Here is a 22328-nt window from a genome sequence, read left to right as displayed (position 1 = left end):
AGTACCTTGGATCTGGACACCTTACAATAATACATAGAACCTCCAGAGCACCACAGATAGCAGCTCCTTCAGCAAGAACAGTGCAGAGATTATGTGTCCAAAAAGGCATTGTGATTTCCTCCAGTGCTTCACATAAGCTAATGAAACATTCCTGTTGATTTTATGGGACGTGGCTGATGTAACAGTGAGCTGTAACCCAAAGTTCCTCACCAGGGCCTCTCAGCTCGTAGTCCTGTTCAGCTCCTGTACGTCCTTCATGTCACACCAAAAATACAATTGAAATCCTCCTGTTATAAAGGACTTGAATGTTCTCTGTTTGATATATCTGTGCATTGATTTTCTTAAGGTGTACTTCTCCAATTCAAGTGAGATTGGTGAGATGTGTTTTTGTTTGGAGAGCGGTTGGCTACCAAAGCACAGAAGGGATAAGTGTAAACAGTAGTTTTGTCTGTTGTGGTATACTGTGCTAGTAAATGATTGAGAGCAATTACCAGCTGAGAACTGGGATCTAAATTCAAGAACTTGTAGTAGCATCTAGTCACATATTCCGTCAATCAGCCATGCCACAAGTAGAAACAATAAACCAGCTTCATAAAACAAAACATTAAATACTGTTCCTTGTTTGCATAAGATTAAAAAATGAGAAAACAGGCATAAATTTACATTAATGTGGTCATATATCAGAGCATGCCAATGATTACAGAGTGTCACACGACTGAAAAACAGATTATTTTAACCTGTTTCAAGTTTATTGTGGTTAGTTGCCATGAGCTTGTGATGGAAGATATAATTTATTTTATTGCCTCATTAGATTGATGTTCCAGAAGAAGCCAACAGGAGAAAAATACCCTCTTCATCACGATCTATCAAGTGAGTCAGATGAATTTTATTTGCTTTCTCATGTTGATTTACGAGGAATGGAAAAGAAATACTAACTTGGAAGCGGGGGCTCTCTGCACTGAGGTTATTAGGGTTAACAATTTATTCACCAAAATATATCGTAAAAATTAAATTACATCAGGTTTTAAAAACCTGAATGTTTATGATGTTTTATTAAGATTCATATTTAGGTAAAAAAGCCTAAACCATACTTTCATGAAACCATGAACCAATGTAATTAACATCAGCAGCACTGCACACTCCTCTCTTTGCTCCTGGCCTTGCTGCTTTCTTCCAGTGTCCTCACAAGATGGAACATGGTAGGGCTCCTACTCATGTGAAAGAACAAGATACAGTGGGACAGAACATAGAGTTACTTAAAGCAGAGAAATCTGTCTGTCCTTAAGGTGTGCAGCTGTATGGGTAAATTTAAAGTTCCCCCCAAATTATCAAATTAATTCCCAGCGCTTTCATTTCTGATTTTCAAGCAACTCGTACTAATATTTGTGTGCAAAAAACGATTTTTCATGCTATTTATTTCTCAGTGGTGTTTCCTGGATTTTGTAATCATTCATTCCAGGAATTAAAGCAAATTCAGGCAGAGGCAAGGAGCAACTAGTATCAGTGGGATCATTCAGTTGTAATTTAGATTAAGCTTGTTTTTTCAGGAGCAAAACTTTCTTTTAAAAAGCTGCTTCTGCAGCCAAGAAAGAAATAGAAAGTTCTAGCTCTGTCCTGAAATATACATCTTTGCAAAAATACTGAGTGGGGGACGGGGTAGGAATCAAGCTTCTTATTTTGTTTGTGTGCTATGAATATATGGAAATAATTAAAGCCTATTACTGCTTTTTTCCAGCATGGCATTTCTGATTAGCAAAAGATTTTTCTTAGGTTAATTTCTTAGATTTGATTTATTAGGTTCTTAAATAATGAAATTGATTTAAGTCAGGGGAAAAAATAATTAGGTTTTTTTCAGGACTGTACCAAACTGTATAAAATTTATCAGATGCATTGATGTTTCTTTCTTTGATTGATAAGCTTTTTCCCCTACTAGATTATAGGGATGGATTTTACAGAATGAAGTATTTTAAAGTAGATAAAAACTAGCTTCTTCCTATGAAACCTCCATGTATTTGGGACAAATGTACAACATTCACCCCCCACCCAGGTTGGATTGCATTTAAATGGGATGCTAGCTCGAAAATAATCAAACTCGTAACAAAAGTGTATCAGGACACTTCCTTGCATATAGGCAAGGATATGAAATTGGACAGGTGACCCAGAAACAAGGGGGTTTATTGTTGTTTGGAAGGGAAACAGGATCTTTTGCAAAATGCTGTAACAGCCAGCAGTTGGGATGCAGAAATTGCATCTGGCTCCTCCAGACTCTCTACTCATCCTCCTCCGAAAGCAGAGATGAGAACCAGGGCTGGTCCCCAAGTTTCCACCTGTTCTATCTTCAGTGCATTTTTTATCATTTTAATTAAAATATCAATCCATATATTGCTCACAATACTGTCTTACTATTAAGTGGACAGTAATAATAAAGAAGCAAAGTAATTTTCTCTTTTGTTTGTGCAGAGGTCCAAGATGTGTAGCACGATTTGAATACATTGGAGATCAGAAAGATGAGCTCAGTTTTTCAGAAGGTGAAACTATTATCTTGAAAGAATATGTCAATGAAGAGTGGGCCAAAGGAGAGCTCAGAGGCACATCTGGAATTTTCCCCTTGAACTTTGTGGAAGTAATTGAAGATCTGCCTGGAGCAGGTATGAATATATTTGCAAAAATCTTCAAGAGCATGGTTTTGTACTTAATGCAAATAGGCAGCATATAGGAGAAAATTCCAAAAGGACAATGATTGCAGAAAGGAAGTAAAAAGAAAGGGAAGACCAATTAAAAAAAACCCTCAAAATGAACAGTGGGACTTTTTAAGAAGCTGTTCTTAATAATGATTTCAGATATCTAAAATCTCGTTCACTAGTAGCATTCTGAATAGACACCACTCCTGTTCTTAAGTTGTGTTTTACTTATGTAGGTACAGAAACAGCAGTGAAGAATAAGGTGGAGGTTTCGTCTTCCCTTCCTCAGGTAATAAAACTTTATAGGTGAGGGCCAGAATTTATGTATAGATTTACAGAGACTCTATTATAATGTGAGAGTAACTGCAGAACCCGACACCACTCCCACAGCACACAATGCTGCCTTGTCACAGCCTCAATTCTGACACTTGGCCACAAGGTGATTGAATTCAGAGCTTCTGAGAAATCAACAATGCTAAATTTTTAGCCTTTGTGCTGAAGGAAATTCTTGTTAGCTCTATCTTAAGTATTGCTGCAGTGATCTAATTTTGAATTTACTAATCCTTTCCCCTGCCACCAGAGATAAAAAAGAATGTGGCTGAGCCTAGATGAAATTCTGTGGTGGCAATTGCTGAAATGCCATTCTAGTCTACATCTGCAGCAGCACTGTTGTATTAGGAGGGTGTCAGGACACCTATGTGCTGTACACAGCTGCTTTCAGCAGCATCCATCAGGTTTTGGGCTCCATTCTCACTTCTAAAATTAATGTATCTCTTCTGTTAACTTGAACAGAACAACAGACGCTCAGTAGAGTGGTGTGAAGCGCTTCATGATTTTACAGCAGAAACCAAAGACGATTTATCCTTCAAAAAGGGAGACTACATCCAAATACTGGAACAAGTAGATTTGGAGTGGTATAGAGGAAGACTGAATGGAAAGGAAGGGATTTTCCCAGCAGTTTTTGTTGAGACCTGCTCAGGTACAGTGCTCCTACTAGATGGCAATTCATTTTTCCTTGGGTTGTGCCAGCTTGCCAGTTGATGCAGCTTCATCTTAGAGCAGAAGAAGGGAAAGTCAGCATTTATTATGTATCACCATTGGGAAGTTCAAGTTAAGTGACTTTTAAATTTAGTCTGCTTAGAAGCAGAACTGTGAGACTGTTTAATACTATAAAATGAACTGGTGGTAGTAGAGGTTTTTATTCCAGTAGGACAGTGAATTTGTTACAGCAGTAGTGATAACATTTGGACAACCTGTAGCACAGTAGCGGGGAGAAAATGTGAGAATGACAGGAAACTTCTCCCAAAACAGAGATTTATTTCACTCCAATGCAAGTGACTTCTCACGACTGTGTTCTGTAGCCAGGGTAGAGCTGTCACAGCCTGGAGGAGGGAAGAAAGGAAGAGCCAAAGCTCTTTATGATTTTCATGGAGAAAATGAAGATGAGCTTTCCTTCAAAGTAAGTACCTCTCTTAGACCAATTTCCAAGAGGTCTCAAGCTCCTAAGGACTGCTAAAAATAAGGTTCATCCACTGTAAAAATAGGCTTTAGACAAGGATGAAGCACGTAGATATTAACATAGATATTAATATGCATAGATATTAACACTTTTGATAAGTGTTCTCTCTAAAATAATTTTTTCCCGTATCACTCCTGTTTCCTAGCAGCAAAAATCTTCATTAAAGACATTGAAAAGAGGTTCAGGACTTGCAGAATTCTTGGCTTCTCTGATCTAGTTAACATGACAAGATAAACAAACCTTATTTTGCAGTACATTCAGTTCTTGATTGGTTGATACGGTCAAGGGAGCCTCTCTTTGGACTAGAAAGAAAACTCTGAGTAGGAGGTAATGGTGAGAGTGCCAGTGCTACAGCAGCCAGGCCTCTAAGGGAAACCTACTACAGCAAAATCTAGAACTGGCAACACAATATAGAGTTGCCATGGGAACAAGGGGAAAAATTGAATACATGCTGGATGCCCAGATCATAATAAGCTTGAACAAGAAACAGAGTGCCCTTGATACTCAAAGTCATGATTTAGGTAACCATGTTCTCAAAAGCAATTTTCTGAGAAAGAGTAGAATTTCACAGGAGCTAAAACTCACAGTATTTTCTTTTCTAAAACTAGAAAATTGTTTCTGCATTAGCAGGTTGCAATAGTGAAAGGAGAGATGATTCTTTAAAGCAGAAAAGGGGAACAGAGGTACTGGAAGAAAGGCCAGTACTTTGGATGAAGGGTGTGGCATGGGACAGTGGGAACAAGAACCAGGACCAAACCCAGGAGCTGCAATTTAAATGGCCATATTGAACACTTAGATTGCTTTTCCTTTTTATGGGAAAGTCTCCAAGTGCTAGAAAATACTGGGACTAAATAAATTTTTTTTTTTTTTAAATAATAAATAAATTTAAAAAAAATCTTTCCAGTGTTTTAAGAAAACAAACCCTGGAAACACACACAAATAAACAGTAAAGCAGGGGGCCCATGAGCCAGCCAGCTCTTAACATACCTGGAGAGCCAAAGCAATGTGAGAAGTTAACCCAGCAGTGCTCTTCTGTCCCTCCAAAGGGGATTTTTCAGCATGGACGATTATTTAGCCTAAGAGAGACTTCAGCTGGTTTTAGCAAACCATCTCCAAGAGATGTAAGCAACAGAAGCCACATCTTAATCCTCTTCTCTTTGATTGATATTAATTGCCTCTAAAGAGGATCAGCTCTGCATGCATTAACATTGCTCAGTAACATTGCACAGTAAGCTGTACTGACTCACTTTACTCCTTCTCTTACAGGCAGGTGATGTGATAACAGAGCTGGAGTCTGTAGACGAGGACTGGATGAGTGGAGAGATACTAGGAAAATCCGGGATATTTCCCAAGAACTTTGTTCAGATTTTAAAAACACCATGAAGTGTTGCCTTTGTGCTACTCCCTGCATGTGGGAGAGAATGTTTTCTACCCTAAAGGCACAGCAAAGACATCAACAAGTGTTGATTATCAATGTTTTGCACTACTTTTTCTAGGCAGTAATAGTAGTATCTTGAAGTCAGATAAGAAAGTTGGAGTCTTTTGTGACAGTGTATGTAATCATGTTTCATGAATGCTCAGAGAGCAAAACAAGCAGGCTTTTTAGCCATTTCCAGCTAGGGAAATACTGTGGTGCAACACCATTTTAACTTATATAGCATTCTAGTGTGTTTACTCTCTGGTATTACATTTATCATGCACAAAGTCTGCATAACATAAGCTGCTTTGGCCTTCTTTAACCTTCTTAAGATCCAAACTTTAAAAATTGTTTTAATATATAATTACAGCACTACAGTATGTAGATGAAGTTTGATATTCAGGTTTCATTACTGCTTGAGTTCCACATTAGCAGTAGAATCCACTTGTTTTATAACTTAGAGGATAAGAAAAATAACTGGTATTTTGTAGTAGAAAGTATCAAATCTAATACTGGTAAGAGGGGAAATGGAGAAATAAATCCTTCTGTAGCATCCTTCTATTCTTAGCCCAAGCTGCTCATACAGCAAGATCACAGAAGTAATTTTTTTTTTTTTTTTAGTATTTTGCCTCTTAATGAATTCTGTTTAAATTGGTATGAATCATCTTAGCCCTTCCTCACTTTCCCCAAAATATTTGCAAGTACAGGTGTAGTTTTTTCCTGCTGCCCACTGTTCTTTGAGCACTGTTGTACCTTTCTTTCCCAGCTGAAGTTAGCCACAGACAGTGTTCATAGAGCTTTCTCAGATCCCAGCCATGGAGTAGCTGCACTGTTCCAACTGTTTGCCCCTCCACTCCCCTCATGGAAGTACAAAGCCAGTGTTCACTCAGTCTGCATTTTGCTTGTCACTCAAGCACTGGAACATACTTCAGTAACACTATTCCTATCCTTAACATGAAGGCTATTATACAGCCTGGAGTTTAGTTTTCAGCAGATGTGGGATGAGTTTTCCAGCTTGTTGCCACATACTAAATACACTGAGCATCCTTATAAATGGTCTGTTGAGGCTTTAAGGAAAACATGCCTGGCAAGAGGTTACTCCAAGCAGCTCTAACCAAGGCACTTGGTATAAAGCAGCAGTGTAGCTTGACTGACCAACTAGGATGGACGAGATTGAGGTAGTTTCACATTATAGGAATGTCTAGTAGTCAATTCCTTTTTGTAACACTTGGCTTCTTACAAAATAATGAAATAGAATCCCAATTAATTGCTAATTCCATCAGACTGGAATAGAAGAAATTATGCTGCGGTTGGTTCTTTCACTGCTGCCAGTGTTCCACCCCTCCTGTACTGTATCACAAAAAGGAAGCAGGAGGCTGAGTCATTGCTCCAGAGAGCTGCAGGTCACTGGGTATTGAGATACCTTCAACAAGACTTTCCTTCGTGGGCTTGGCAGTTCTGGCTGCAAAGGGGCCAAGAGTTAGAGGTGGATGGAGACTGGAAACCAGAACCATCATGATGGACCTTGAGAGAGCTTTGACTTAGTGACATCCCTGCTGACAACTTCACTGGTGTGAGCTCCGAGCACTACAACAACTCCCTGCTGCTGTGAGACCGGGGTGCACCTGAACTGGGGCCTAAGCAGGCTGGGCAGGGTGGCCCTGCCCTTCCTCTGCACTGTGCTCTGGTTACATCACAGCAGGCAGCAATAGCAGAGCCAGAACTGCAGGCCTCCCCCAGCAAGGAATGGGCATCCAGTCCCAGTGGGAGACTGGAGCTCACCTGAAGCAAGCCTGAGGGACCTCAGCATCACCTCAGCACATGAGCCGTCACTGCTAGGCCACAGAACTAGCAAAGACAGACACAGCGCCCCTGCTTTGTGGTGCTGTGTGTTTAAACTACACCGGTACCGATCACACAACCGGGACATGAACACACAGTTTTCACGAGCTGAGGAACTGGACATCTACTTCCATTAGGGATTAACATGATAAACAAAATGCTGAATTATGTGCTGTTTCTAGAAAGTTGGAAATGCAGAGTGGGTACAGCTGTTACTCAGTTGTAACAGCCCCAGCAAGCCTGTCTGGAACTCAATCACGTGGAAGTCCACAGCCAAGGACAATCCTTCCCACTCTCCCAAGTTTTCCTGTTAGGAGATTCTAAAGGTTCTTGTTTATTCCAAAAAACCAGTCATCTCCTAGAGAAATCCAAGGAATAACCAGGTCCTTCAAAGACATACCGCACCAGTGTGGTGGTAGATGAGGCTGAAGTGTATGATGTTTACTTACTGTTTGTCTGGCAATTTTCTAAGGTTTTGATAAAAGTCTCAAAAGTAGAACTGATTTTTTAATATTTTTTTTCAATTTCCTCTTTCTCATTTTTATAACTGTCTTGACCAGTTGTTTTTGTAACCTCACTGAATGTTTCAAGTCAGTGCCTGTTCATTGACAAGACCACTCTGCTGTATGTTAGCTCCTCCTCCTCCCCGTGGGGCAGGGCAGGAATAGCAGCAAGGCCTTTAACTCACAGCACCGAGTGCCATCTAAGGGCTGCTGGCATGGCTGCAGGCAGCTGAAACGGCGTCAGTGTGAACGCTGTAGCGAGGGAGATGCTCGGCTTTTACAGGACAGGGTGTTCCTGAGACAATGCCCAACACCACCGTGAGACCACATACAGGTCACTACAGAAAATTCCTAAGGTGTGCAAAAAAGCGGAGAATGAGGTGGAGTGCAAATCTTAACTGCAGTGTAGTGGCAAATTTCAGCTGTAACCTTGAAATCCAGCTAGATCTCCATGCATTAGAATAAAAGCCTCACTTACCGAAATATTTTGTTTGACCCATCCTCTGGAAGTATCTTCAGGAAGATGTCTTTGTTCTGTGTACAATGAACAGTGTCCTAAATAAACCTTTGTTAAGTCCGGTAAGTTTGTTATGGTACCTCTGTAAATTAAGAATGTATTTAACCAATAAAATTTTTATAATTAAATCATGAGGGCGTTTTAATTCTCTTACACTATGAAGGATGAGCTTTCCACTTGACAGTGTGAGATTATACATTTAGCCCAGCTGGGAAGCAACCCCCCACCCCCAGACAAGCAGACTAAACCCCTCAGAGAAGCTGGATGATTTTAAAAGGTTATTCAAGCCTTTGGACTTGGGTATGCCTCACACTCATCACCTACAGAACCTGCAGCGAGCAGCTCTCACCACACGGAATCACACACACACTGTGGTTCTCACTGTGACAGACGTGGGCTGATCCTGCACGTAATTTAGGTGTGCTCTGCCGATTGCTGCTTTCATTCTCCCATGATTTTTCAGCTGGTGTTTGTTGAGAGAATACAGAGGATGCACAGTATTTTCCTTCTTGCTTTTCCCCCACCCGAAATCACATTACAAAGCCTACGTTTACCTAGAACACCTACCTGGCAATGCAGTGTTCCAAACAATACATTTCAAAGCCTGAAAAACCCCCAAGTTCTTGTTCTTTCCCCAAATCCTCTTGGACTAACCTTTTGGCAACATACAGTACTCAGATTTTCTGAGTAATAAATCCTTACAGCTCCAAAAATGTGGCTGGCTGGGATTCCTGGAGGCAGGTGACACCTGCCTCAGCAGTACAGATGGAAAGAACAAAGCAATTCCTTCCCCCTGTTCCAAGGTTCTGAGCGTTGAGCACTCACTACTCTTCCTTCCAGTACACAAAGTGGAAAAACCAGAACATTATAACTGTAACTTGGAATCATAAGACAGAATCACATCACCCGCAGCATTCTGAAGTAAGTTCAAAACCATTCTTCTCATTTTGCCTATTACTTGGTCCAAACCAGAATTATCAAGCAGAAAAATGTGAAAATCCCTGACAGGGAACAGTACAGCCTTCATAGGCAGCAGGGCCCCTCTCCTTTTCCCCAGCAGCTTTGTTGGAACAGTAACGCTTTTGCTATTTTCCTTTATTTCCTGTCCTAAGCTCTGTGACAACCAATTGCAAGAGCCACCACTCTCAGTGAACTCTGCATTCTGCTCTCAGGTTTTAAATCACTAACTTACCAACAGTTTAATAGGACTAAGTTTAGGTTTGTTGCCCTGTTCTAAACAAAACACACTGAGAGCACACAGAATTCATTTTAACCAAGAAAAAGTGTCTTCCATTTTTAAGCCAACATAAGTTGAACAAGAAGCAAAAATGCTGTTAGATAATGGAAAACTGTCTTAAAATTACTCTGCAAAACATTTAAGTGTTTTGTTATCAGAACATAGACCACTGCCTTTTTACAAAACTTTTTTCCCCAGTAGTTCCACGGGTTCTCCATTATGGTCACCCCTCAGATTTGACAGGATAAAATCCAACACCCAACTCTACTGCTTGAGCACATTCTGGATTTCTGCACTGCTCAAAATTAATGCTGCTTTCATCATCATAATTACAACTTTAACCCTTCAAACACCTTCTGACCAGCAGAGAACGCACCTATCCCATGAGAGGTTGTGTTAAATTACCAAGAAATTTAAACACAGGCACATTTTCTGAAGCAAGTAATCTGGATAAAACTGTAAGATTTCCCAATAATACAAAATTCTGACACAGGTTTCCCTGTGCAATTTCTGCCTTCCCTGTACTCTCTGAGGCACCTCTCACAAATACAACCTCTGTGCACATGCACAAGGTGAGGACTAAAATTTTTGGTAAGGACTAAAATTACTGGGTAAAACCAACACAGAAAATCCACAAAACAGACAACCCATGTTCTTCCACCCATGTCCACAACACAACTGCAGAAGTACATGAGTACTTCTTAAATAATTTTTTTTTTTTTAATCAAGGCCATAGGTTTATCTTACTGAAAACCCATCCACACCTCCAGTACCAATATTGTCCAGTCGCAATACAGGCAACCAAGCATTAGTTCTGTATATTAAAACCTTTTATTTTCCACCAATTTTTGGTTTCTCACACAGACTCCTGCACGGGTGGCTCATATCCATCAGCTCGCTCTACCTTAGTGCCTGCCTCATCCCCAGAGGGCTTTCCAGCACCACCACCTTCACCATGCAGCTCCATCAGCTTGCCCACTAAAAAGAAGCAGTAACAGAAACAGTGAGAGACAGACCTGTTTAAACAGCTTTACATTACTCAATTACTCATCACATACAACTGAAACCACCAGAACATCTTCTGTAGGTAGGACTAAGTCCATTGCAGACAGCCCATGCACAGAGATGCTGCTGCAGTGGCAATCAGACAGAAACAAGCAGTGAATTAAGGCCATGCAGTGAAACTACAAACTACACCTTTTTCTAAAAGGATCCGGACTCAAGAGACTACTGCTGCATTACACGGGAATGTCAGAAAAAGAGAAAATGGAATCATTCCACATCATCTGGGACCGAAACATTTTGTCATCATTCATTCCCAAAGGAAAGCTTTTAAATATTCAGCAGCACTTCCCAGGCAAGAATTCCATAAGCTCCAAACTGAATGCTCTCTGCTTGGCTTTCAGTCCTGGAAGCCACACATGGGGACAAGGACACACCGTTTCCCTTCTACAACTACTTAAGCTCATTGACCCTGCTGTAACATCTTTATCTAAGAGCAAAGACATTTAAAGTAACTCCTTTCCACACCCTCCTCCAAATGCCTGCAGTAACAGACTCACATTCGAACTTGGGCTTCTTGAGCATCTTCACCTTGCGGACGTAGACATCGTGCAGAGGGTAAATGGACTGACAGGCCTTCTCGATGTCCTTGCCAATGCTGTCTGGGATCCTGAGAAAGCAGAGCACCACAGCGCTAAAAACTCTCCCTGCTTCTCTACCAACAACACCAGCCTAAAGAAATCCTTAAGAATACAAAATATTCTACAAAAGTTTACACTGTCATTTTAGTAATTTTCTTCAAGTACATTTAGATTCTAAGACACCTCCTCCCTTGCAATGTTAAGGAGGGACATAGTGCAAGTGTGCTTGTTTTGAGAGCACATCTGCAAACTTTTGGAAGCAATCAGCACACTTTGAAAAACTTCTATCAGAAGAGCTCAGAGCATTCACAGCCCAACAGATCAGAATTACATTAGTCCGTAGAAACGCAAACCACAAATCTTCTGGAGAGCAACTGTACATTTATGCAAACGTGACAGCGGATTCAGGTCAGACAGGATGCAGAGACTAAGAGGAGCCATTTGTAGAAAAGGGAGATTGGCTTCTCCACACGAGGCGCTCCTTGCCCAGCCTCTGACAAACAGCTCAGGATGCACCAGCCCTCCCCAGGCACTCAGCAACAACCAACCCCCAAAGAACAATTTAAACTGTAGGGGAGAAAAAAAGAACGTGGCCAAAGCTTACAGCTTATTGACAACTTCCTTCAGGTCATTGGTCTGCACCTCCCGGGTCATGATTTCCATCATCTTCTTGCGGATCTGCCGGACCTGCTGGTGCTGGGCATAGGAGGTCTTGCGGATTTGGTTATTGCGCTTCTTGGTGAAGCCCACGCAGAAGAGGCGCAGGAGGTACCCGTCCGTGGTTTTGACATCCACATGGGCTTCAATCATTGTCTGCAACAGGAAGCGTGGAACATTGGCCACCCGCAGAGCAGACAGGCTGCTCGGCCCCACACGCCCCACGCTTCTGACGCCGCTTCAAGCGTAGCTTGGCCAGGCACCAGCGCTTCCCTTCCTCCCTCCCTGCAGGCGCCGGCAGCCACGCAGACCCTGCTTCGCACACACCTGCCATTTTTTGACCATGGAGCACATTTTGTCCCGCGTGAGGTCCATGCCATGGAAGTTGGTCAGACAGTTTTTGCCTTGAACGTCCTCAGTGATCAGTTTAAACTTGCGGAAGGCAACCTCATCATTCTGCAGGTCAGCCAGGCTCACTTCAAACACGCGGCCCTTCAGCCCGTCAGAGGCAATTTCTGTGCGACGGAACAGAATAAAACCCCTGAGATCAATATTAGAAGCACATTCATCAAATCAGACACTGAATTCCCGCTGGAATCCCGTTCGCTGATGTTTTCTAATGGTGATCACAGAGCCGGCAAGGTTGGAAATTTCTCCCTTTGACAAGGAATCTTTTTAAGGTAATAGTATCAGGTGTGGGATGTGAAGAGCAGCATGCAGTAGATTCCACCACGGGTAATAATCTGGTTTGTTTCAGGCATAAAGGGGTGACAGAGTAGTAGGAAATTATGAGCACTACTGAAAAAACTAAATATAAAAAGCCACAAGTGCTCAGCAGAGATGAAGCAGCAATGGACAGCCCAGCACAATCATTTTACAGCTCCCCCTCCAACGAGGAACCATTTTAACAACACCGGCTGGTTCACACTTCGTTTGGCAGTGACCCTCACTTTATTTGTTTCACATGTTACAGTTCAAAGAAACAATCATCATCCTAACTTTGAGTACGACCAGCAGAGTATCATAAAGCTATTTAGCCATTCTGCCTGGCTAAGCTTCCAAAAGCAGGGTTATTACCGCTATCCAGACACCCCTGCATTCCTAACAGAGGTCTCCTCTTCCTAAGGTGTGCCAGATGATATAAAACCGAATTTACCCTCCAGTGATACATCAGTGCTCACATTAAGACAAAAATTCCGTCTCTAATCTTTACCCTTTAAATTTCAGAGAATTCAGTGTCTTGATGTTGTTATGATCCTATTAGGACTAAGGTCTCCCGTGGCACCGTCCAACATCTCCCCCTGTGACAATTAGAACTACTGCTTACTTCCTGAACTTTTCCCAAATCGGCAGGTTACAAGAGGAACTCATTAGAAGCTTCAGAGCCCTTCCTTTCATAGTTTGGGCCCAGTGTACGAACTTCCCTGCAGCTAAACTCATTTATTCAAATTCGGTCAACTCAAAAAAAAAAAAAAAAAAAAAAATCCACTCAAATAATCCAACTTTTTTAGCTTTCAAGTTCGTAACAGTTCAAGCAAACCCCACTTTTCAGCAGTTTTTTATCCAAGAAGTTCTTTAACCGCTTGGATCTAGCACAGGGAGCAATCAGAATCCCCGGTAGTGCACCAACCCCAACCACTCACTAGTTCCTTGAGTCCTGGTGACGAGCGTCTTCCCGATGTTTCGGATATTGAACATCGCCGGAGCTTTGACATCGTACCAGTCCTTCTTGGAGAAAGGGTCGACCCTTAAATCAAATGCAGATTTTTTAACCGACTTTCTCAGGCCGGGCTGCAGTAAAGCCTTCCTCTCCGAACGCCCGCCGCCGCTCCCGCCCCGCCGGGCCCACGCCCGCCGACGCCATGACAGCATCGGCCCTGCTCCGGCCGGGCCGCCGCCGCCATCCGCCCCGCATCCCCGGCATCCCGCCGCCGCGGCGCCCCGCCCGGCGCCCCCGGGCACCGCCCGCCCGCGCCCCGGCGGCCCTCACACTTTCTTCTTGGCGCCCTTCTTGCCGCCCTTGGTCAGGCGCTTGTTCTTGCCGACCGCCATCGTCCGGCCCGCGCCGCGGAAAGGGCGGGGCGCGCGCGCTCCCGCGAGATTATACGAGACCGACGCTCGCGCGAGACCTGCGAGAACAGGGCCGCCTCCAGCGCCGGGAACGGGGGCGGGCGAGCCCGGGACGTACCAGGGCGGGACGGAACCAACGGCACGGGGGGAGCGGGGGGAGCCGCGGCACGGCCCGGGCCCGTGAGCGCCCCCGCCTGGAGTCCTGCGGAACGGCCGGCCCGGGACTCCGGATGCCTGTGGAACGCCCGGCCCTGGGAGCGCCCGGCGCGGGATTCCCGATCCCCGCGGCCCGGCCCGGGACTCGCGGCCGGAGCGCAGCGCAGCGCCGGCAGTGGGGATGCTCGAGTGCGGCCGCTGTGCGGGCGGGCAGAGCCCCAGGGACGGGGTTTGCTGCACCGACTGAGCCCGGGAGAAAGGCAGGTGCCACCTCCTGCCCGTTCTGATGTCTTCAAGCTGAATTGTCTGTCCCCAGGCTGAATCTTGTCACCTTGTGTAAACGTAATTGATGTCGTCTGGTATTTTGTACAATGGAAGCTGCTTAATGAAGAACTTTGTGTTTCAAGCATCACGTATGAGCATGTCATACAAATAAATATGCATCGATAGACGAGGAATATGCATTAGACAGGCTGGCTCGTGTAAATTTTAGTGTATAAAAGATGTAACTTTTTAACCCGTGGTGTGTTTGATTTGTCAGACCTCCACCTTGCATCCCACACAGAATAAACAATGTCTCCTTTCTACACTAGACTCTGTGTTTAGAGAGCTCCTAAAATCAGCAACTTTCCCAGGCCTTGGGGCGCCGAGGGGACAACCAGAAGTGTTGGCTGCCCCAAGTGCCTGGGCCGATGGCTCCTCTCCCCAGCACACAGGGCAGGAGGAGCTCCGCTCAGCCCCGCTGCGTTGGGCAGGGATGGGACACGGAGAAGCGGTGCCAGGACAGCAGCAGGCAGCTGGGACTCCCCTGGGACAAGAGGTGACCAGAGGCTGTGGATCACCAATGAGCCCCACAGCAGCCTCTGGCAAGGATATGCCTGAGGCTCTGCCAGCTAGGATGGGATCCAGCACAGGTACCCGCACCATGCCAGCAAGAGACAGCGCTTTGCCAAGCATCCAGGCTTGTTCCTCCTCCTGTGGATGCCATCCTTTTTGGACCCACACCAGGACAGCGGAAAGCAGAGTATGTCCAAGGGGTCATGAAAGTCCCCATCCTCCTTCCATGCCCAGGAGCAGGGCATTGAGAGTCAGCAAGGGGGGCTGTGCTGACCTTTAATGTCTGCAAGGTTTTGGCCAGGTGCCTGAGCTGTTCCGGCTGTAGGGATTATGGAATCCTTTGGAGAGGATTTCTTCAGAGGCTGTGGAAATGCTGCCAGAGCCCAGGGCAGGACCCTCTGCACATTCACTCTGGCCAATCTTGGAAATATTACAGCTCTTTTGGGAAAGGTGTTGCCCAGGACCTCATTCTCTGTTTGCCACTTCCCATCAGAGTCTCTCTGATGTCTTAGAAGAGGAGGATGGAGACCACTTGCACCCACTCGTGACAGCCTCTCCCTCTGCAGGGGACACGCTTTCCTTGGGGCTCCATTATGATGGGAAATGTGTATTTGATCAGCTCGGGCTGGCTCCTGGCTCTTTGTCTCTGCATCAATGGAGCAGCTGGGAGCATGGGAGGTAGCAGTGAGGAAAAATGCATCCTGGCACTTCCCAGGAATTTGCCTGCAAGGGGACACCAGGAAAAGGAACACATAGGCCCCTTATCACTGTAGAAGAGCCAGGGATGTGCCACATCTTTCAAGAGTTGTGGGAACATCTGCCAGCTGCCCCAGAGGTGATGGTGACATCCTGCCCCCCACCAGGGAGCCACGCATCTTGCCCTGCCACCCAAAAGGACCCAGGTATCCTTCCAAGGGACAGGTGGCCAACGCCAGAGCGGGAAGGGGCCACTCAAAGGGACAAAGGCAGACAGTCACGTGGTTCATTAATGACTACCTAATGACCTTGGGGGCCATGAGGGTGAGCGGGGCCTCCTGGACACCTGGCTTCCCCCAGACATCCACTGGACCTTGCTCTTTACCCTGCCCCTCCTCCTGGATCCTTGCCCATTGGGCACAGCTGGGGCCAGTATAAAAGAGGTGCAGAGGAGTGGGAGGGATCCTGGAGAGCCTGAGGCCATAAGGGAAACTGAGGCGCGCACACAGGTGCGGGTGAGGGGGACCATAATGTCTGTGGGAGGGGTCTGTGAGGAGCCCAGGCATCCAGCGGGGAAGGAAGGCTGTGTACGGCCTCTGGGTGTTGGGGCACGCAGTGGATCTATAGGGGAGCCAGGGGTCTGAGGAGCGGGTAGGGAGTGTTCCGTGGGGGACTGCGGCTTCGGGGGAGCGCATAACTTCAGGGGACCTATGCATCCAGGCAAGGTCCACAGATAGCCCAGCCGTCCAGAGATGGGCCTCCACGCGTTGGGAGGGGATTTGCACGGGACCCAGGGATTTGGGAGGGGGAATTTGTAGAACAACCAAGCTCCCAGGGTGGGATTTCCAGTCGGGGGCCCAGAGGTCCAGACGGCCCTAACCCCACCTTCCCCAGGCGTCCATGGCGGGCCGGGTGCTGTGCGTGGCCTTGGCGCTGGCGGCGCTGGCCGGGGCGCTGGGCGAGACCCGCTACGAGAAGTTCCTGCGGCAGCACGTGGACAACCCCCGGACGTCCACGCTGGCGGAGCACCGCTACTGCGAGACCATGCTGGCGCGGCGCCGGGTGACGGCCCCGGGCAGGCCCTGCAAGCCCTCCAACACCTTCGTGCACGCCCCGGCCCGGGACCTGGTGGCCGCCTGCTCGCAGGCGCCCGACCCCGCCACGGGTTTCCACAGCACGCCGAGCGCCGTGAGCCTCACGGCCTGCCGCCTGCGCGGCGGGGACACGCGCCCGCCCTGCGCCTACCGCGCGCGCCAGGCGCAGCACCACGTGCGCGTGGCCTGCCGCGACGGGCTGCCCGTGCACCTCGCCGGCACCTACGCGGCCCCGCAGTGAGGCCTGGCGCCGCGCGCCTTCTCCCGCCCGTCGGGGGCTCTGTCAGCGCCGCCAATAAAGGAGGTGTCAGAGGCCTGGGCTGCAGCATCAGCTTCTGGGGGGACCCTGCGATCGTACCCCTCCCCGGGTGCCGCTGAGCCCCTTGGGTGACCGCGAACCCGTCCAAGCTGTATCCGGCCCCTATGTGCCTTTTAAATCCCTGGGTGTCCCCAGCCTCCTGGGTGTCCAATAGCCCCCTGGGGTGTCTCTGCCCTCTCCTGTGCCCTCTCCGCTTTCTTGGGTGTCCCACAACTCCCGTGGGTGCTCCATAACCACCACCACCCTCACAGCCCAAGGCTCCCTGGATGTGCACCCAGCCTTCTCCCCAGTGTCCTGACCCTTTGGGTGTCACAGTGCTTTCCCGGATAGCCCATAACTCTCACAGGGCTTCCCTACCTTCCACATGCCTTAGAACGCCCCTGGGTACCCCCAAATTCCCCCATGTCTGCCCCATAAACTGTCAGATATCCCACCTCCCACGTGCCTCTGGCCCCATCTGTGACCTCTCTGTGGCTGAAGCTGCTCCCCCTTGGGGCCCCCACAGGACCGAGCCCCAGCTGGGGCCACACGGAGCCCTGAGCCACCATCCCACACACCCTGAACACAACACACACACACAATGCACGGGAATCCTGCACTGTGCACACAGGGCACACATACCAGCACATACACACAGCACGCACACACATACAGAAGTTGTGTTCCTGAGTCTCCATGGGATTTCACAGTTTCAGCTTGTGTTCATCACCTCTTGTCCCTCATTCTCCCCATCAGTACTGACCAGTACTTACAAGCTCCCCATGTCTGTGCCTTCTCTTCTCCAGGCTGAACAGTCCCTGCTCTCTCAGCTTCTTTTCTGATCAGACATGCTCCAGTCCCTTCCTCATCATCAGTTCCTTGCTGGGCTCTCCAGTATGTCCATGTCTCTCCTGTACTGGGGATTCCACCACTGGATCCAGGTCTCCAGGTGTGTCTCAGTGGTGCTGAGCAGAGGAACAGGATCCCTCCCTGCACATGCTGGCAGCACTCTGCCTAATGCAGCCCACTAGGCTGGGGGACCCCTTTGCCCTGGTCCTGTTTCTGTGGGAGGCATGAGAAGTCCCATGGGACTGCTGATATCCAGGTGCTGCGCTGCTGCAAAAAGACAGCCCAAATGCATCCAGAAAGTGTAGCTGAGGAGGAAAAGGAGTGCAGAAAATGTTCTTCCCAATCCTTTTCCTCTCTTCTCACGATACCTCTTGCTCATGTGCCTCCAGTAACTCAGGTGCTCCTTTTCTGAAATTCAGGTGAAAGGCATTTTGAGGGCCATCCATGGACTGGTGAATTCCACCTCTCAGCACTGGCTCAGTGAGGGAAGCCCTGCTCTGTGCATTGGGAAGGAACGGGGGTGTTTCAAAGGTATTTGGGACATTTCTGGTCCAGCAACTTACAGCAGACTCACTTCTCCACCCTGCTCATTCCTGGCCATGGGAGGAGCTGACTGGCTCAGGAGGGAATCCCCGGGATCTCTGCAAGTACAAGGGTTTGATCTCTGCTTCTTGCTGCCTTGGTTCTTCAGGGCTTGGAGGAGGATTCCACCTCTCCCCTTGTTCTCTGGTAGCTGAGATCACCCTGGCAGTGATAGAGGGAAATATCATCACTCTGATTTACCCCACAAACTTTGCACTACAGGCTCTGAAGTGCATGGGAGAGGTGCACTTCATCCATCCTGGGGAGACAGCTCTGAGCAGCAATGCCATTTCTGGGATGCCCAGCATGCTGCGCCTGCCTGAGTCTGCTGGAAGGTCTGGATGATTCCTGGCATCTCCCATTTGATGGCAGGGCAGCTCCACCACTTCAGCTCATCCCGTGCCATTATTGCACTGTTGATTCGCTCCTCTGCTGTGTTTTCCCCTAAGACACAGCTCTGTTTCTTCAGCATATGTTTGTGTCTGTTCTTTGTGAAGGCTAAAGGGAAAAAAATAGCCAGAAAGGAATCAGGATCATCCAGAGGGTGCTGTGGCCTTTGCCACAAACAGCAGTGGGCTGTTTACAGGCAGTGGTCAGCAAATTTGTAATGACAGCAAGTAGCAAAAAGCCAGGGAGTGACTGCTGCCTGAAAATAAAGGAAGGAATTTTGCCATATTATATTTTAATAAATCACTGCATTTATTTCTCATTTCTTCCTCATTTAGGTACTTTCATGTCCTCTCTAACACACTCAAACGTAAAGTTGTGAGGTTTGTGGTTGATTCTGCTTTGTAACACCGAAACTGATCATCTCTGCTTTGTGGGTGGGAGTTAAGCAGCTTTCCTAAGGTCACAGAAAAGTCTGAAATGGGAGCTCAGTTCAGACCTCTTCAGCCTTATTTAACAGTCTGCCTTCCCATTTATGTGCTTTCTTTTTCTGAAGAAAAGAAAAAGGCACAACAAAAAATGTTTCAAGAAGAGTATTCATATATATGCCTATAACTTGTCTCTGAGTCATATCTGCTTGCCTTTCATGCCCAGAGTTTGCTTTGACAGTGGTCAGCCTGCTCTGTGCACTCACTCTATTGTCAAACAATCAATTCCTTCACCAGAAACTGGCTGTTGCTTGTTTAGCACAGGGAAATGAAACAAATAATGCTGACTCACACACTTCATTATGGCTCACGAGCTTCCACCGCCCAGCCTTTGATGGTATAAAATGAGAGGCATGAGCAGTGTGTCAATATTTCCAGTGCTACTGTGGAAATTTGTTCCTGCTCCTTGAAAAGCAAGGGCATTTTTTTCAGAACCATAGCAGAGAATTGCTTAAGCAGGCACTGCAAAGACCTTCAGAAATATTTACTCAGAAAAGTCAAATATCAGCTCCCTGGATTTGGCAGAACACGTCCTGTGAAACCAGGCTGTTGCTGCATGCCATGCATGCCAAAACTGACATGGAAAAACGTCTTTCCAGTGTATTGCTTGCTCTTAAAACACACCCTGCACAAATACAGCAAAATACCTGACAGTTTCTGAGCGGCACATCTGCCTTTCTTGTGTGCTTGGACCACTGGGAAAGGGGTTGCCAGGCTGCCTGGGGGCAGCACGAGACAAGAAAACAGCCCTATCCCCCTCTACAGTACCTCTGAGATCCTGGCGTCTGTGGTGCTCCTCCAGCCACCGCTCCTCAGCACTGTCCCTATGGCACACGGACCTCAAGCAACTGTGCTCCCAGACACATCCTGCAATCCTCCTTCCCCCTGAGTGGGTGACACACTTGGTCCCCAGGGTGCAGGGTCATCTGTGTCCCCTGCCACACGGGAAATAATTTATCCCCTCCACCATTCTTGCAGAGGTTCCTGGGCACAGGGACAAGAATGCCTGCTAGGAAAAGGGGAGCTGCTGCTCATGGCACGGTGGGGACAGCAAAAATGGGGGGGCATAAGACAGCAAAGTCCTCAGTCTCAGCTGTGGCACTCAGCTGAGGCTGAGGTGTCACTTTCCCCACAACAGCTACCCATCAGAGATCCTAATGCACTTCTCCTGCTCAAGCATCAGCCCTGAGACCTAAAACATGGGACTGTTCAGGCTGGAGCAGAAGCATGAGCTACCATAGGGGAAAGTACCAGGAAAGCCATGAGCCAAGAATTTCTGTTTATGTGACAGCAAGAGGCTACCCGCCCAATGTAATAAAAATATAGCTGAAAAGACTATTGTTGGCCTCTGGTCTGCTGGGAATGCTGCTGCGAGGTGCCAATACCAACACCAGAACCAGACTCAAGTGCCCAAACTCAAGAGAAAGAGTTTTGATAAAGTGAACATCCCACACCAGGCAGGCCCTCTGCCAGTACCTATAACAGTGTTTGACACTAAATTGAAACTCAGCATGCAAAAATGGATCTAGTCTCGTTTTATGGGCTGGTTGAACGTTTGGCTACCTCTTGAGTCCCACTGAGTACCCAGCTACAGCTTTGCAAGCCTCTTGCCTTGCAAATTATCTCCCCCTTGCCAGCACAACATGGATCTGTCATGGCCAGTCCCCATCTCCTTCAGTGCTCTCCTGCAGAGCTGCCACCAACCCCTTCCCTACATTCATGCTCAGAAACTGAGTCATCTCTTCATCTTATCTCAGAAAAACAGGCTGGGCTCCTCCAGACAGGTTCTCCAGATCTTTCTTTACTCTGCTGGCCCATGTGAGACCACATGCAGCAAGTGAAGCCAGGCCTTCCAGAGTGTTGTGACCAGGATGATCCATGGAATGGACAGTGGTTCCCAAGCTAGAAAGCTCCTGCTACCTGTACCAGAGGGAAGTGTCAGATGCAAAGTCAGATGCAAGAAAACCAGTGTATAAAAAATTCACAGCAGTTGCAGTTGGAGCCATCCCACATTCTTCCAGCAGGTAGGGACGTGCACAGCCTCCTCCCTAAGGGGATCAGAGGAAATTCACTGCAAATGGGTGCCCAGCCAAGGAACTATCCCCTCCCATCAGCAGCAACCACAGCCAAACAGATTTAAAAAAAAAAAAAAAAAAAAAAAAAAAAAAGGAAAAATCCAGGTGAGAAGCCTGGAAACGATTCACAGAAAGTACACAAAGTACCAAGAAAACCTGGGAAATTTAAATTTCCCAAAAGACCAGGCTGTGTCTGGAGGTGAATCTAGGCTGGAGGAAGGTGCTCATGAATTTCTCCCTGTTAGAGCTGGGAGGAGGGTAGCTCAGCCAGTGACATCCTGTCTCAGATAAGCCAATGCTGGGCTCTCTGCAAATGTCCCAAACTTACCGCTTCTCCAAGGGCTGCAGAACTGATGTCAGGTCCAGGGCAGCTCATCTCTGCCTCATGTTGGGGTGGAAAAGTAAAAGAAGCCTGTGACTTTTGAAAAATTTTTTTTTTCCCCAGCAGCACCACCTCTCTCCCAAATCTGAGTGGCTGCTTTATGTCTGGATGAAGGGAAAGGGGCTAAAGGAAGCCAGGCCAATTTCTCCATCTTTCATTGTGCTGCTCCTGCATCCCATCTGTTGGAGAAATGTGTTTGCAGTGCACCCAGCCCTGTGCATTTCTAATTTGAACACCAGCAGCAAGAAGACCCTGCCGGCCTGCAGTGGTCCCAGCCTTTCATGTGCCAGCTCATCTCTTGATAAAGGAGTGAAATAAATGTTACACACAAGGGACAGGTGAATTACCAGGCAATGGGAGGAGGCTGGAGGGATAGGGAAAGCAAAGCAACCTGGCCC

The 22328-nt window shown here is 47.0% G+C and overlaps 3 protein-coding genes and 1 non-coding gene across 7 annotated transcripts in view; 2 read left to right on the top strand and 2 right to left on the bottom strand.

Moving 5' to 3' along the window:
• Window positions 1-8610, top strand: part of SH3D19 (SH3 domain containing 19) — a 93763-nt gene extending 85153 nt beyond the window's left edge. For all 4 annotated transcript variants that reach the window (XM_040064794.2, XM_040064793.1, XM_040064795.1 and 1 more), the window contains 6 exons: window positions 812-870; window positions 2461-2648; window positions 2918-2970; window positions 3474-3660; window positions 4043-4140; window positions 5467-8610. In XM_040064794.2, the coding sequence (XP_039920728.1) occupies window positions 812-870; window positions 2461-2648; window positions 2918-2970; window positions 3474-3660; window positions 4043-4140; window positions 5467-5583 (702 nt within the window). In that variant the 3' untranslated portion in view covers window positions 5584-8610. The remainder of the gene's footprint in view (window positions 1-811; window positions 871-2460; window positions 2649-2917; window positions 2971-3473; window positions 3661-4042; window positions 4141-5466) is intronic.
• A 1918-nt stretch (window positions 8611-10528) lies between these two features.
• Window positions 10529-14137, bottom strand: RPS3A (ribosomal protein S3A). Its single transcript, XM_040064792.2, has 6 exons — window positions 14007-14137; window positions 13660-13763; window positions 12344-12531; window positions 11964-12172; window positions 11279-11388; window positions 10529-10694 (listed from the first exon to the last, which is right to left on the bottom strand). Exons 1-6 carry the CDS (start codon window positions 14066-14068, stop codon window positions 10573-10575), a joined length of 795 nt encoding a protein of 264 aa, XP_039920726.1. The 5' UTR covers window positions 14069-14137; the 3' UTR covers window positions 10529-10572.
• On the bottom strand, window positions 10964-11033 carry LOC120753581 (small nucleolar RNA SNORD73). The gene has a single exon (XR_005701168.1). It is a non-coding gene; the product is annotated as a small nucleolar RNA SNORD73 (small nucleolar RNA).
• A 2538-nt stretch (window positions 14138-16675) lies between the features above and the next one.
• LOC120753400 (ribonuclease CL2-like) lies at window positions 16676-17110 on the top strand. The gene has a single exon (XM_040065570.1). The coding sequence runs from the start codon at window positions 16676-16678 to the stop codon at window positions 17108-17110; it is 435 nt and encodes a 144-aa protein (XP_039921504.1).
• The last annotated feature ends 5218 nt before the right edge of the window (window positions 17111-22328 follow it).

This window comes from Hirundo rustica, chromosome 5 (assembly GCF_015227805.2).
Source record: "Hirundo rustica isolate bHirRus1 chromosome 5, bHirRus1.pri.v3, whole genome shotgun sequence".
Taxonomy (NCBI): domain Eukaryota; kingdom Metazoa; phylum Chordata; class Aves; order Passeriformes; family Hirundinidae; genus Hirundo; species Hirundo rustica.
Note: the sequence above shows the minus strand (reverse complement) of the source record. Positions and strands in the feature narration are given on the sequence as shown.

What these genes read in the sequence shown, in the direction of transcription:
- RPS3A (XM_040064792.2), bottom strand. Translation starts at nt 14,068, where the DNA reads ATGGCGGTCGGCAAGAACAAGCGCCTGACCAAGGGCGGCAAGAAGGGC. An exon ending in CACCAGGACTCAAGGAACTA is followed by an intron (nt 12,532 to 13,659) that starts GTGAGTGGTTGG and finishes TCCGTCGCACAG; the next exon opens with AAATTGCCTCTGACGGGCTG. An exon ending in AAGGAAGTTGTCAATAAGCT is followed by an intron (nt 11,389 to 11,963) that starts GTAAGCTTTGGC and finishes CTGCTTTCTCAG; the next exon opens with GATCCCAGACAGCATTGGCA.
- LOC120753400 (XM_040065570.1), top strand. Translation starts at nt 16,676, where the DNA reads ATGGCGGGCCGGGTGCTGTGCGTGGCCTTGGCGCTGGCGGCGCTGGCC.